The following is a 14,003-nucleotide window of genomic DNA, read 5'->3' on the forward strand; positions in this document are numbered from 1 at the left end:
AAAAAAAAAAAAAAAAAACAGTTATAACCCAATGCATGGTTGATCCTAACACTGCTTTTAAGTACTTTGTCCACAAAATAAACTTTTCTTATTTTACTTCCATTCTGCACTTCTTTGTGTGTCACTTACCAATTCCTTCCACAACAATTCTATTTCAGTTATTCCAGAAGTCTTAGCCAGGCACAGTGGCACATGCCTATAATCCCACCAGTGAGGCAGAAGTATTGCAAGTTTGAGACCAGCCTGGACTATATAGAAAGACCCTGTCTCAAAAAAATGAGAACCACAGAGTCATAATTATACACTCTATTTTCAGTGGGTGTACAGAGGGAAGAAAGGCTGCAAAGAACCCACACACACATACTTAAACATGAAACCCTGGGACAAGTCAGAGAATGAAAGTACAATCAGAAGTACTCTGTGACAGCAGTGGGTTAGAGACAGGGGTGGAAATCCAAGGAACTGGTGCTGGTGCCTAGCAACACAGGTTTGGACCTCCTAGAACAGTGGTAGTGAACCTATGGTACACATGCTGCAGTAGACATACAAGTCGCCCCAGCAGCCAAACATTAGATAACAGTGGTTTTTCAGGATTCAGGTTTAATTGCAGTGTTGGCACTTTGCAATAAATAAGTGGGTTTGGGGTGTAGTTTAGGCACTCAGTCTTTAAAAACCTCACCATCACTGTCTTGGATAAGAGGAAGGAGATTGCAGCTTCCCAGAGCACTCACCATTCAGCTTTCCCTGCCTGTGCCTCCAGATCCCAGGGCAGGGCCTGAGCTGGCCTGTCCTGCCTCAGTGTCAGAGATAAGACCCACCAGATACCTTTCAGTCATCAGTCCCTTTCTGACAATGGGAAATGAGGGAGGAAGGCAGACCTTTCCAGGCCAGGACCCAGACAAAAGGACAACAGAGCTGTGAAGGTGTGAGCGAGCATGTTAGAGGGGTCTGGGCATCCCAAAGGGGAAGCAATGGAGATTCCAGCAGAAATCCCCCTCTGCCACAGTCCCAGCCAGTCAGCAGATAGAAGCCTCTGTCTGCACTGAACTGCTGGTGCTTGAGGCTCCTAGAAGTCTGAGGGTGTCTGCTGTGAGAGTGGGAAGAAGGGGATATGTCACTGATTTCCCAGTAATCCCCTCCACTGTCATATCACTTCCCTCAAATTACCCTGCCTAAGCTGAGGGATCCAAAAGTACCAGAGAATAATCAATACTTATCATAATTTTCCCTCCAAAGGTTCCCAGCCATGCCTGAGTAGCTCATTTGTCCTGAGAAGTCAAGAGAGCCCTCTCCAAGAGAGAAACTGCCACCCACACACCATACAGTTCCAGTTCAGCAGAGTATCAAAGACCTCAACTTACAGCCAAGCCTGACCCTTTGTGATTTGTACAGAGACCTGTCACCAGTGGGGCTACACTGCTAGGCAATATTCCTGCAGCCCTTTCTCTACATCCTTGGTCTCTTGCACTGTCTTGCTGCAGGGAGCAGAGCCCCAGGACCGGAGGGCTAAGCCTGCCTCATAGCAGATTTAGGAGTGAGAGGTGGGGGGCCTTATACTTCACTTTAGGAAATTGGCCTCAGGCTCCACATCCTCATTCTGGTACCACTTACTGGGTATTGTGAGCCTGCAGCCCTTCCCCATCTTGTTCTCTTGTCTGGGGGCCAGCCCTTTCCCCAATCTCTAACCCAATTGAAGAATGTCTTCACAGGTTGGGGCCTTTTGCCCTTTGCTGGCAGAGCCTCTCAGGACTAGAGTAGAGGCTTCTAGCCCAGCCTCCATATTTATCCTCCCTTTCAAGGTACAGTCTCTTTTGTAGCCAACCTGTATCTTACCTCACTCCACCCCAAGATGTTAGCCATTCTTGGTCCAGGCTCAGTGACTTCCCTCCTGTACTTGCTGCAACGTCCTGTACTATCCCAAGGCTCTGACATAGGAAGCTCTCTCCCTTCCCTGAGCAATTCCTCCACCTCTGGCATCTGAGATGCAGCCTCCTGTCTTCCACCCTTCCCTTCCCTCCCTGCCACTTTCCTCTCCTTCCCCAGAAGAGAACTTGGTGGGTTGCTGACTGAATTGAGTTAAGAGACCTTTCAGGCCCAGGGATCCTACTGTTAGGGGTTCAAATGAAGACAGCTTTTGCAGGTCTGCATGGCCAAGCCCCAGGGCTGGTGCTGTGAGAGCAGCCCCTCCTGGCTTAAGGTGGAGGTTCCACATTACCTACCGGTCCTTATCTCCCCATCCACCTGCTTTTGCCCCACTTCTCTTCCATCTTGGGGTCTAAGGAACCTATCCACGCTATCCACAACCTGTCTGCCTACACACACATGCACACATCTAGGGAAGACCAGGTAGCTTCAAGATACCTTTTCTGCCCATGTCCAGCTTTGGAAATTCCAAAGTGAATTGGTTCCTGTGAGTATTATGGCAGAAGCATACTTTATCCCTCAGCCTTCCTTGATCCCTCTCCCAGTCAGACATCCAAACTTTACTTTGGGCTCTTCTGGCCCTTAATTGCCTGCTTAGTAATATGCATCCAAGCAGGATTCAGTATTAACTATGGTACATTAATTCCCAGAGTGGCTACCTTCCACTATCTCTAGAAACACAAGTTGGCCTGTGTTAGGAAGGTGGAACTGATGCTGAGTTTCCCAGATTGTGGCAGGAATCTCCTGGGAAAGTGGAGGTGGGCAACCTGGGTGCACTACCTGTAGGCCTTCTGACCTCAAGTCTTGGGCCCAGGGCATTAGCAGGCATTTCCTCCAACCCAGCAGCACCTCACTGTAAAGGGAGGGGAGCCAGAGAAGAGACCCTGGAGCTTCAGGACAGCAAAGGGGCATCTTTGCTGTCCTGCAGCCCTCGGTTAAGCTGGCAGGTGGGGGTTGAATTTTTGAAAACACCCCTGCCCTGCCCACATGTGCCAGGCATCGGTGCTTATTTAGTAACCACTGTGTGTATTTGCTGTGTCCCCTCCTACCCTTCCTGTCCCTACCTCTCCCTACACCCTGGCTGCTCCTCAGACTGTCTCTGGAGGTTATGACCATCCTGTGTCGCTGTGAGAATATTGAGACGTCGGAGGGGGTTCCGCTATTCGTAACAGGGGTTGCACAGGTAATAACTCACCTGCTTCCTCTTCTGTGTCTAACCTTCTCTCTTCCTGCCCTATGGTGCCTGGCAGGCAGGAGCTGAATGGACTCCCTTCCTGAGAGTGTGCCTCCTTACCCTCTTCCCATCTCTGCTGCTCAGGGTGCCAGGGTGGATCCCTGTAGATCCCCAGGGCCCTTGCCCTTCCCCATTGGAGCTATAAGTAGGGAAAGAGCTAGTGATTACAGAAATTCTGGGCAAGTCAGCCAGTGGGTATATTTGGATGCCAAACACTGTTACCATGCAGCCAGAGTTGGTAAAATCTGCTTTTGGCTAGAATGTTAAGCTACTCAGGTACTTTCTCCACAGTGTTCAGTTTCCCTTCTTCATTTCTTCATTCACCAGCTCTCTGCTGAGCCCTTTCTCAGTTTTAGGCACTGAGAATTCAACATCCAACATCCAAATGTAACTACCCCCTCAGAGTCAGTTGCCAGTGTGTCCCTGGGCTGGAAACAGCCTACACAACATCTTCCCCATCCCCCTTACTCAATACTAAGTTGCCCTTCAGCTTTCTCAGGCAAAAATCCAACACCACCCTCTCCTTTTCTCCTCCATCCTATGCTAGTCAAGGACACCATCCCTAGCTCATCAGCCCTTGGAGGCATGAAAAGTTAGGCTTCAGGGCAGAGGCCTAAGAGAGGCCTGGAGTACCTTCTGTGGAATGGATAGGGCCCAGGCCTTTCAATACCCCATATGAGGCAGTTCCAACCTCTCAAAACCCACTAGTATATTGGCAACATCTGTCAATGCCCAGGGTCCATTTAAGCTGAGGGAATGTGGACCCTTCAGGAGTCAGATTATCTGGGCACAACAACTCTTTCTAGGGTTAACACTGCTTGGCCAGGAGGCTCTGATGTGACCTGCCTGGACCCTGGGCTTCAAATCATAGCCTAAGTTGAGGTAGAGGAGCCAGACAGGGCTTCCCTAGCCAGGGGCAGGTACAGAGAATTTCCTTCTTGGCCTAGCAGTGGGCATACTCTCAGCTTGCAGGCCTACCAGGCACAGCTTTGTAGGCAGTCCCGCATAGTCCTGAGTAGACCCAGGAAATGAGAGAGCCCCAGGAACATTCAGATGGCACTCATGAATGGCCTGCACAGCACAGCCTGGAGTTCCAGCACCTACTTGCTGTCCTAGAATATAACTTATACAGCTACACCTAGGTTCTCCCTGTGCACATCAGCCCCAAACCACAACCACATCTTGCCTACTTCCTTTTCCTCACAATTGAAGCCAGGGTGACTGGAGCAGAGGACATCTGTACACATGTGTGGCCCACTTACCCTACTTCCCTGGAGCTGCCTGCACCTTTCCTGCCCTTCTCCCACCTTCTTCTCACACACCACCAGCTACAGCCCCCTGGAGAGTCTTCTGCACCCTCCTAACCAGGATCTTTGGCCTATACCAGCTGGAACAGTGAGGTACTGGACTCATTTCCCATACCCCAGGCCCTGGGCCCCCAGACCTATGCCCCTGTTTTGCATTTCTTGGCAGGATTTCCCTAGAGATTATGACGTTGCAGCCCCGCTGCGAGGACGTAGAGACGGCCGAGGGGGTAGCTTTAACTGTGACGGGTGTCGCCCAGGTATAGTAACTCAGCAGCCCTGCGCATGTCCATTGAGGTGCCTCGTCCCCATGCTGGGGTTTGGGGGGAGGAGGAGAGGATGGCACCCAGGGGCAGTTTCTCTCCAGCGCCCCTGCCATCCCCCCACCAAGAGGGTCATCACCACTGAAACATGCTTGCTTGGCCCCCCTTGGCCCCTCAGCAGGACTAACAGACGCCCCTTCTCTCCTCAGTGGCTCTCAAGGGACGGAACCAGTGCTGAGGGCTCCTATCTCACTAACCCATCCCCATTCTTTGCAGGTGTTGGACATGCCAGCTCCCAGAGTACAGGCCTACCCTATTCCCTGGGCACGGGGTGGGAGGAGTGGCCCAGAGGGGGGCCCTGCCAAGGCAGAGGAGCATTGAGCTCTGAGTCAGGCTGTGTGCTCCCCAGCTGGGAGCCTGGGAGGGGCACCCCTTGCCCTAATCCACCTCTCAACTTTACAGGGCAGCACGGTGCACCTGTGTTACAGACTGCTGGTGAGGGAATTAGCTGAATACCTGGAGAAGCAAAGGCATCATCAGTGGCACCCCTGAGACCTGTCTCCTCCCCCGTCTTGCCTAGTTCATCTGTCTGTGTCCCTCTTGCTCGTTCTCCTTTTCATACTCTCTACCCCTCAGCCTGAGGGTCTCTCTCCTGTGGAGAATTTGCAAGGGAGGAGTTGGCTAGTGAGGAAAAAGTGAGCTGGAGGCACAGAGACAAACCCCAAATGCCTGAGAATGAGGCTGGGTCAGGGCCTGGGGCTGCCAGTGAAGACAAAATTGTCATTGTAAGAATTCTTTGTGCTGGCCTGGCCTAATGGCACACACCGATAAATCCAGCAGGCTAGGAAGTGGAGGCAGGAAGATTGCAGTTGATCCCGGCCTGGGTAACTGCAAATTAGCATACCCTGTATCAAAATAAAAGTAACACAGCCAGGTGTGGTGGCGCACGCCTATAATCCCAGCACTCGGGAGGCTGAGGCAGGAGAATCACTATGAGTTCGAGACCAACCTGAGCTACATAGTGAGCCCCAGGTCAGTCTCAACTACATAGTGAGACCCTGTCTCAAACAAACAAATAAAAGTAACAAAAGAACTAGAGCTGTAGTTCAATGCAAAGTCCCTGGGATCAATCCCTAGTCTTGAAAAAAAAAAAAAAAAATCCTTGTGCCTCCGTCTTCCCATTAGAGGCCACAGATTCTCCAGGCCCTCCTCACAGCCCTTGGGACTCTAGGTCTGACCAAGGAGGGATGGGGCACAGCCACCAGCCTCAGCACCTGTGGGTCTGGGGCTTCCATCTGTGTCCTTTCAGCCCAGCTCAGACACCTCTGTGACCCTGGCAGGTGAAGATCATGACAGAGAAGGAGCTCCTGGCCGTGGCCTGCGAGCAGTTCTTAGGCAAGAACGTGCAGGACATCAAGAATGTCGTCCTGCAGACCCTGGAAGGGCATCTGCGTTCCATCCTTGGTGAGGCCTTCCCTACCCTCACTCGGTCCCCAGGCCAAGGCCAGAGACAGGTCCAGGGTGGGGGACTGGGGCCTGTCCACTGAGGTTTTAAGCTGAAACATTTTCCCTCAAGTATTCCATTCCAAAGCCGGGGGGTGACGTTATAGCTGAGTGGTAGAACACATTATTAGCATGTGAGAGGCCCTGGGTTCACTCCCCAGCAACGAAAAACTTCAGGTGACTTGAATGGAGGAGAAGGCTTTGGGAGGGGGGCAAATGGGGACAGTCTTCTTAGAAACCCGGTGCTGCTTGGGACACGGTTCCTCCAGCCTGGACTCTAGAACGCAGCTCACTGTTAAATACTATTGAGAAGCGCCAGGAAGACCCACCTTAACCTTAGACCACACAGCCCTGCATGTACCCAGACTTGTACTTGCATGCTTCCTCCCTTTCCCAGCTGGCTGGGCTCCTGCAGAGCCAGCCCATGATCCCTCTGCTCCCAGGGACCCTGACAGTGGAGCAGATTTATCAGGACCGGGACCAGTTTGCCAAACTGGTGCGAGAAGTGGCAGCCCCTGATGTTGGCCGCATGGGCATCGAGATCCTCAGTTTCACCATCAAGGTGAGGAAGGCTGAACTCCCAGCGCCTGTGTAGGAGATAGGGGCTTGATGGGAGGGACACCTTTGTGCCTTTGTCCACTCCCTGCAATGAGCACCCTCCACCCCCAGGATGTGTATGACAAAGTGGACTACCTGAGCTCCCTGGGCAAGACACAGACTGCCGTGGTGCAGAGAGATGCTGACATCGGTGTGGCTGAAGCCGAGCGAGATGCAGGCATCCGGGTATGTGAGATTTCCTTTCCACTCTCCGGACAGGAAATTCAGGGGTGAAAGGACCATGGCCTGTCAGGGGAGCCTCAGCATCTGCCCCTTTTTCTCCCAGGAAGCTGAGTGCAAGAAAGAGATGCTGGATGTGAAGTTTATGGCAGACACCAAGATTGCTGACTCCAAGCGGGCCTTTGAGCTACAGAAGTCAGCCTTCAGTGAAGAAGTCAATGTCAAGGTGAGGAGTCAGGGCACTCGGGCTTGGGACTCAGGGTTCAGGGCTTGGTGGCCAGCCTTTAATGTGCTGGCCTTCCTGCCATAGACAGCTGAGGCCCAGTTGGCCTATGAGCTGCAAGGGGCCCGTGAGCAGCAGAAGATACGGCAAGAAGAGATTGAGATTGAGGTTGTGCAGCGCAAGAAGCAGATTGCAGTGGAGGCGCAGGAGATTCTGCGCACAGACAAGGAGCTCATCGCCACGGTGCGCCGCCCTGCCGAGGCTGAGGCCCACCGCATCCAGCAGATCGCAGAGGGTGAAAAGTGAGAGCTGCCGGGTACTAGGGCTGGATTTAGCCAGGCTCCTTGACCTTAGCATATTCTCTTCACTCCTAACCACAGCTCAGAGTCCACTTTTCCCCATGGCTGCCCTTCACTGCGAAAGGCATAAGCCACTTCCCACACGGGATTGTTATTAGGCCAAAGTTCCTGATATTGTGTGTGGCACAGAGCATCTCCCTGTTAGTCCCCTTTCCTACTTACTGCTGAAAGCCTGAGGCTGCAGGCCTTCAAATATCTCCTATCCCTTACAGCCCCCAGAACAGAGGGCTAGAGGGTTGGCTGGCCCCCTGGCAAGGTTTGAGAGGGCACTGGTGCCTCCCACTGATCTTTTGGTCATACTCCCCCAGGGTGAAGCAAGTCCTCTTGGCACAAGCAGAGGCTGAGAAAATACGCAAAATTGGAGAGGCTGAGGCAGCAGTCATCGAGGCAATGGGCAAGGCAGAGGCTGAGCGGATGAAGCTGAAGGCTGAGGCCTACCAAAAATACGGAGATGCAGCTAAGATGGCCTTGGTGCTGGAGGCCCTGCCCCAGGTGAGGTTCTCCCCACCAGGACAGCATCAAAAATTCAAGTCGGCTTGCTTGACTAGTGAGGCAAGTGACAGAACTTCTCTGGGCCACAGACTGGCTGGCTGGAAGGATTAAATATGGAGCGTACTCAGCATGGAGGGTGCAAGAACCTCCCAACAAACCAAGTCCATCCCTGGCCCGTGGGCCTCTTCCCACCACAGCTTGCAAAGTGGGGCTACCCAGGCAGCTTTGGGGTTTGGGTGAGATGGAGAAGTGAGAGGAGATGATAGACAGGGCAGACAGAGGGTGCTAACTATACTGCTCTCATCCCACCTTACAGATTGCTGCCAAAATCGCTGCCCCACTCACCAAAGTTGATGAAATTGTGGTCCTCAGTGGAGACAACAGCAAAGTGACATCAGAAGTGAATCGATTGCTGGCAGAACTGCCTGCCTCCGTGCATGCCCTCACGGGTGTGGACCTCTCAAAGGTGTGTATCTCCCTAACTGCAGTGGGGTAACCTGGGCAGCCCACTGGACTGGCCTAGGCAGATGCATTCAGGGCTTGCTCCACAGCAAGGCCTCATGGCATGTCGCATCTTTGCAGATACCCCTGATCAAGAATGTCACCAGTGCCCAGGTGTGAGGCTCCGCAGGCCTACACCCTTCAGCAGCCGCCTGCCCTTCCCTCCGTCTTAACACCACAACAGGAATGATACTGACTCTGGTGCCTTATTTTGCAGGGACCAGAAGTACTGCCTGTTCAGTCCATCTCTTGCTGTCTTCCCTTCTCTCCTATCTATCTTCCTCTCCTCTGCCTCACACCCTTATTTTCACTGCCATACACGTCTAATTTTATCTCTTCTACCCTCATTTCTGTGTATCTCTTGAAGCCTCTCTTTTTCTTTCCCCCTCACCTCATATCCTTTATGCACATCATACAGTTTAAGATGAAGATGTTTATTATAATCACTGTCTGTAGGAGTGGCCCTGCTGCTCCTCAGAATCCTGGTGCCTTGAAGTTCTCTGTGTATCTGTCTTTCCTCCCTATGGCCCTGGCCAGAGCCCAGCATGGGTGGAGAGGTTCTAGGTAGGATGCCCACCCTACCCTCTCTTGGCTGGGTTTTCCCAGTCCTGAACCCTACTCCAGGAATCCCATACCCACTTACTTGTGCCCCTTTAGGCCTGGGTAGCCAGGGCCTACAAGTCCCAGGGCCATTTTCCCTTCATTTCATCCCTCCCCACACCCAGACCTGCTGTCATCCCCACCTGTCTCTCCCCAACCCAGGGGCACAGAGGCAAGGCCTCCTGTCTGGAGCAGCTCACTCATTTTGCTACTGCCTTAGGAGGCCCTGCTTGTGCTCAGGGAAGTCTCATCCATAGGCATGTCCCTGCTAGGTCATATGGGTCTAGGTCCCAACTCTGCTAAGCCTTTCTGGGGTCAAGGTCTAGCCCTGTTGGGAACAGGAAAATGTGTAGATCCTCTTTCTGCTAGTGCTGTGTTTCCCTGGGTATGAAGCCCTTCCACTGGGCAGCACTGTGCCAACCCTGTACAGAATCGAGTGCCGTTCACAGAGTGGCCAGACCCCATTTCCCTTGTGCCATCCTTCTTCTTGGACCAAGTGATGGGGTTCCAACCATGGGAAGCGGTTCAATCCTCTTTCCTGTGCCAGTGGAATCAGAAGAGGCCAGAGCCAAAGCATCCTGGCAGGGGTACAGAAGGTGTCCCATAGTCCCAGTCCCCCCACTCCAGGCCCTGCTCCAGCCTGTGTAGCTGTTCTGCATGTGGGTGCTGCATGTCTGGTCTGGGGCTTGGATGTTGCACTGCCCCACTGCCTGTCCCCTCCGGTAAAATAAAGTTATCTTATGCTGACCGGCTGTGTTGTGCACTTTGTAGACTGAGAATCAGGAACCAACCAGGGTGCCAGACATGGTGGCGCATGCCTGTGATCCCAGCACTTGGGAGGCTAAGGCAGGAGGATTGCCATGGGTTTTAGGCCAGCCTAAACTACACAGTGAGACCTTACCTCATAAATAAGTAAATAATACCTAGGTGTGTACATACAATGCACCAGGTCCCAACCTGCACAACCCTTCAGCATGAAGGCTGCTCTTTGCCTGTTCTTCCCCACCCTAGCCACTAGGGGGCATCAACACACTGGCCTTGCTCCCAGTAGCAGCCTGGGGCATGGCGACGACCAGCCAGGATGCTGAGGCCAGACCTCAGACATGGCTCCATTGCAGGCAGAAGGTGGAGGGACCTATCACCTCTATGCCAACCCTGAGGCTGACTCATTCATGGAGCCCACCTCTCCGGCTTAAGAGCAGGAAATCTGAAGTCAGGCTACTTGGGCTTAAATTTCAGCTGTTTTTCATTACAATCTTGGGTTAGTAACTTCATCTTCCTGGGCCTCAGTATCCTGATTCATTTTACAAAGTTATCAACTGTCTTTGCTGTATGTGTTAGGTATTGCCTCAGATGCTAAGGAAACTGAAGTGAATAAGACAAATACTTAGCTTTTCAGCTTACATTTAGGTGGACATAAAATTAATTGAATATATAGTATTATTTAAGAAAATAAAACAAAGGAAGTTTGGGAGGGTGCTGAGATTTTACAGTGTCCTAAGAAAGCCTCATTGAGCCAAGCATGGTGGTACATGTCCATGACCTCAGCACTGGGGAGGCTGAGGCAGAAGCATCCCAAGTTTGAACCCAGACTGGACAATTTAGCAAGTTCAAAACCAGGCTAAACTACAGAGGCTCTGTCAAGAGGGAGAAAGAGGGAGAGAAAAGGTAGCAGTGATGAAGGCAAAGAAATGCATGCAGACATGTGAAGAAAGAGCTATCTACCCAGTGTATTGCACAATCAAATAGCAAGATCGGGGTTTGGAAATAAGTGGGTGAGTGGGTAAGAGCATTAGATGAGGTCCGGTGGGAAACCTGTTTTCAAGTCATGTAGAGCCCCCTCCCCTCACGTGCTACTGGAGATTGAACCCAGGGCTAAATTCACTAAATTGCTTGGGCTGTGCTCAAATTTATAAACTCTGCCTCAGCCTCTCAGAGTGCTGGGATTACAGGTATGCACTACCACTCCCAGCTTTGGCTTTTTGTTTTGTTTCATTTGCAGTACTGAGGATTGCACCCAGGGTCTTGTACCTGCTCTTCCACTGAGCTAAGTAAGCAGCCCTTTTTGTTTTTATTTATTTATTTGGTCTTTTGAAATAGGGTTAGCTATGTGTACTTCAGGGTGGCCTTTGAATTTACTATATATTCCAGGCTGGCCTTGAACACAATGGTCCTCTTGCCTAAGCCTGAAGTGCAGAGTTTTAGGCATGCACCATTCTGCCTGGTGCCATTTTTATTTTTGTTTTGAGACAGTCTTGTGAAATTACTCAGGATGGCTTCAAACTTGAAATACTTCTGTATCAGACTCCCAAGTATCCCTAATGGTTTGATTGGAGTTTTCTTTGTTTTGTTTGTGTTCCTGGAGATTGAATCTAAGCCCCTTGCACCTACTGGGCAAGTGTTCTGCACTGAGCTACATTCCCAGTCCCCAAGTGATTTTTTGTTTTGGTTTGGTTTGGATTTTTTGAGATGGGGTATCCCTTTGTAGTGTAGGTTGGCCTTGAACTCAGTATGTAGCTCAGCCTGGCCTCGAACTCTTGGGCAATGCTGCCTCAGCCTCGCTAGTGCTGAGATTACAGGTGTGCCTCATCATGCCCAGCTACCAAGAGGTTTTTAATTGACTAATTCTGAAGTTATAGAATAATACCCAAGGGTCTGGGGATTTAGCTCAGTGGCTGCCTCTCAAGTGCAAGATCCCTAGTACCAAAAAAGAAAAGAAAAAAAATACCAAAGAACCAAAAATAAGCAAGACAAATTTGAACAAACCTGGGCTTTGGGATGTAGCTCAGTGGTAGGGCATGTTCTTAGCATGCACAAGGATCTAGGTTGGAGCCCTACTACCATATTTGAAGGATTTAAACTAGCAGATTAAGTCTTAAGTCTTAGTAGTGAGGCCGAAGAAGGAGGACTGCAAGTTTGAGGCTAGCCTGTGAAACAGCAAGACTGGTTTGAGAGGAGGAATGGGATAAAATAAAATTTAATTTTAAAAAAAGACCAGATGCTATGGTGTACACCTATATTATCAGCACTCAGAAGGCCAAGGCAGGAGGATTGCTGCAAGTTTGATGCCAACCTGGGCTACATAGTTCAAGCCCAGACTAAACTACCTAGCAAGACCCTGTCTCAAAAACAAAAACAAACTGATGAATTAGAAGAGGAGAGGAGATAAAAAGAATTAATATGTGTTAAGTACATGCACCAACTACCCACAAATGTAATCATTATGTATGGTCAATATGTACTAATAAAAATATTTTTAAAGATTGATAAATTAGAGGAAGTGAGGAAGATGGCAGAGTGGTGAACAGCAGAGAAACAGCTCAGAGATTTGGTGTCTAGGCAATGGAATATAGCAATGTAAGGAAGACAGGAAGGAGGGAAGTGGGTCCTGGGACCCAGCAATTATCTAAAGTGAGAATTGAGGCCCAAAGGAAGAGCAAAGAGACTTCAATGAAGAAGAAGGAGGCAGGAAGCAGCACTTTCTCCCAGAGAGTTGACTCACTGTGTGGGAAGGATGGCTGAACCTGCAGACGCACTGTGACTATTGGTAACTCCACAGGCCTCCGCGGAGATACGCACCACTGGAACAGAGTGGTGGGTGCAGCAGACTGCAGCAGCTGGTGAGCATCTCCCAGGAGATGGTGATTGGCCGGTCAAACCTGAGCCTGGAACTCAGCAGCTGGGGGCTGGCTCCATCATGGTGAGGCAGAACCAAGTTCAAATCAGCAGGCGGTCAAGGAGCCAAGTTGAACCTAGCAGGAGGCACAGAGTTACAGGTTGAACAGATAGTGTTCTAGCCTCAGCCAGAAACCAGCCTGAGCTTCAGAACTAAAGGAGCAGGAGCAGGCTTGCTGGGATTATCCACTAACCTGCAGTAAATCTATCACTGGTTTGTTGGGATTAATCAACGTGGATCTGGGCTCTGCCCATCTTGTCTACCCGTGGTGGCAGAGAAACAACTTGAAGTGGACTTTTTTTTTCTTTTTTTCTTTTCTTGTTTTGATTTCTTTTTTTCTTGTTTGTTTTTTGTACCAGGAATCAAACTCAGGTCTCTTGTGCTTGCCAGGCAGGCATGGCACCACTGAGCTATATCACCAGCCCGTTTGTTCTTGTTTTTATATAAGTGTGAACATTGTTTCTCTTTTGTTGTTCTCTTCTGTTCATTTCTTCCTTCTCTCTTTTCCTCCTGTCTTCTTCACCAGTTTCCCAAAATTTGCATAATCTTCCTTTGTTCCTCTGTCTAATCTCTTCCTCTTCTTCTATTTCTCTATTTTCTCCCCAACACCCCCCTTTTTCTTTTTTAGTTTTTTGAGACAGGGTCTCACTATATAGTTTAGACTGCCCTGGAATTCACTGTGTAGCCCGGGCTACATAGTGAGTTCCAGGTCAGTCTGAAGTAGATAGTGAGACCCTGTCTCAAAAAACTAAAAAAAAAAAAAAAAAAAAAAAAAAGAAAAAAAATTAAAAAAATTAAGCATGACAACCCCAAACTTCCAGCTCACCAAAGGCAAACCCAGAGGGCAGTGAGGTGGAACAATTCGAAACTCACCCACCTGGACTTTCGGAAGTGGTAACAGTGGAAGTAACAGCAGATGAATGAGGCTCTAGAAAAAAAATCAGAAATAATCTTTCAGATAACTAGAGATGGTGACCATAATGAAAGACATGGGTAGTGACTCCAGAGCAGATACAGATTAAAAAAAAAAGAGAGAGAGAGAGGAGTTTAGGAAAATGATGGAAACCATGAATGCCCAACATAGGAAAGAAATGAAATCCATGAAACAGATTCAAACAGATACCGAGGAGATTAAAAATTCCATTGGA

At 50.1% G+C, this 14,003-nt stretch overlaps 1 protein-coding gene across 3 annotated transcripts in view; it reads left to right on the forward strand.

Annotated features, from left to right (window-relative positions):
• Nucleotides 1-8,760, forward strand: part of Flot2 (flotillin 2) — a 9,957-nt gene extending 1,197 nt beyond the window's left edge. The window contains exons 1-10 of one of the 3 annotated variants that reach the window (XM_010642280.3): nucleotides 3,023-3,106; nucleotides 4,631-4,721; nucleotides 6,065-6,188; nucleotides 6,671-6,789; nucleotides 6,897-7,010; nucleotides 7,111-7,230; nucleotides 7,315-7,529; nucleotides 7,895-8,078; nucleotides 8,395-8,544; nucleotides 8,661-8,760. In XM_010642280.3, the coding sequence (XP_010640582.1) occupies nucleotides 4,647-4,721; nucleotides 6,065-6,188; nucleotides 6,671-6,789; nucleotides 6,897-7,010; nucleotides 7,111-7,230; nucleotides 7,315-7,529; nucleotides 7,895-8,078; nucleotides 8,395-8,544; nucleotides 8,661-8,699 (1,140 nt within the window). In that variant the 5' untranslated portion in view covers nucleotides 3,023-3,106; nucleotides 4,631-4,646 and the 3' untranslated portion in view covers nucleotides 8,700-8,760. Of the gene's footprint in view, nucleotides 1-3,015; nucleotides 3,107-4,630; nucleotides 4,722-6,064; nucleotides 6,189-6,670; nucleotides 6,790-6,896; nucleotides 7,011-7,110; nucleotides 7,231-7,314; nucleotides 7,530-7,894; nucleotides 8,079-8,394; nucleotides 8,545-8,660 lie in introns of those variants that run through there. The other 2 variants (XM_010642279.3, XM_010642281.3) reach the window with 2 other exon arrangements.
• Nucleotides 8,761-14,003: the final 5,243 nt, after the last annotated feature.

The sequence above is a fragment of the Fukomys damarensis genome, unplaced genomic scaffold (assembly GCF_012274545.1).
Source record: "Fukomys damarensis isolate Sample0158 unplaced genomic scaffold, DMR_v1.0_HiC HiC_scaffold_13, whole genome shotgun sequence".
NCBI classification, from domain to species: domain Eukaryota; kingdom Metazoa; phylum Chordata; class Mammalia; order Rodentia; family Bathyergidae; genus Fukomys; species Fukomys damarensis.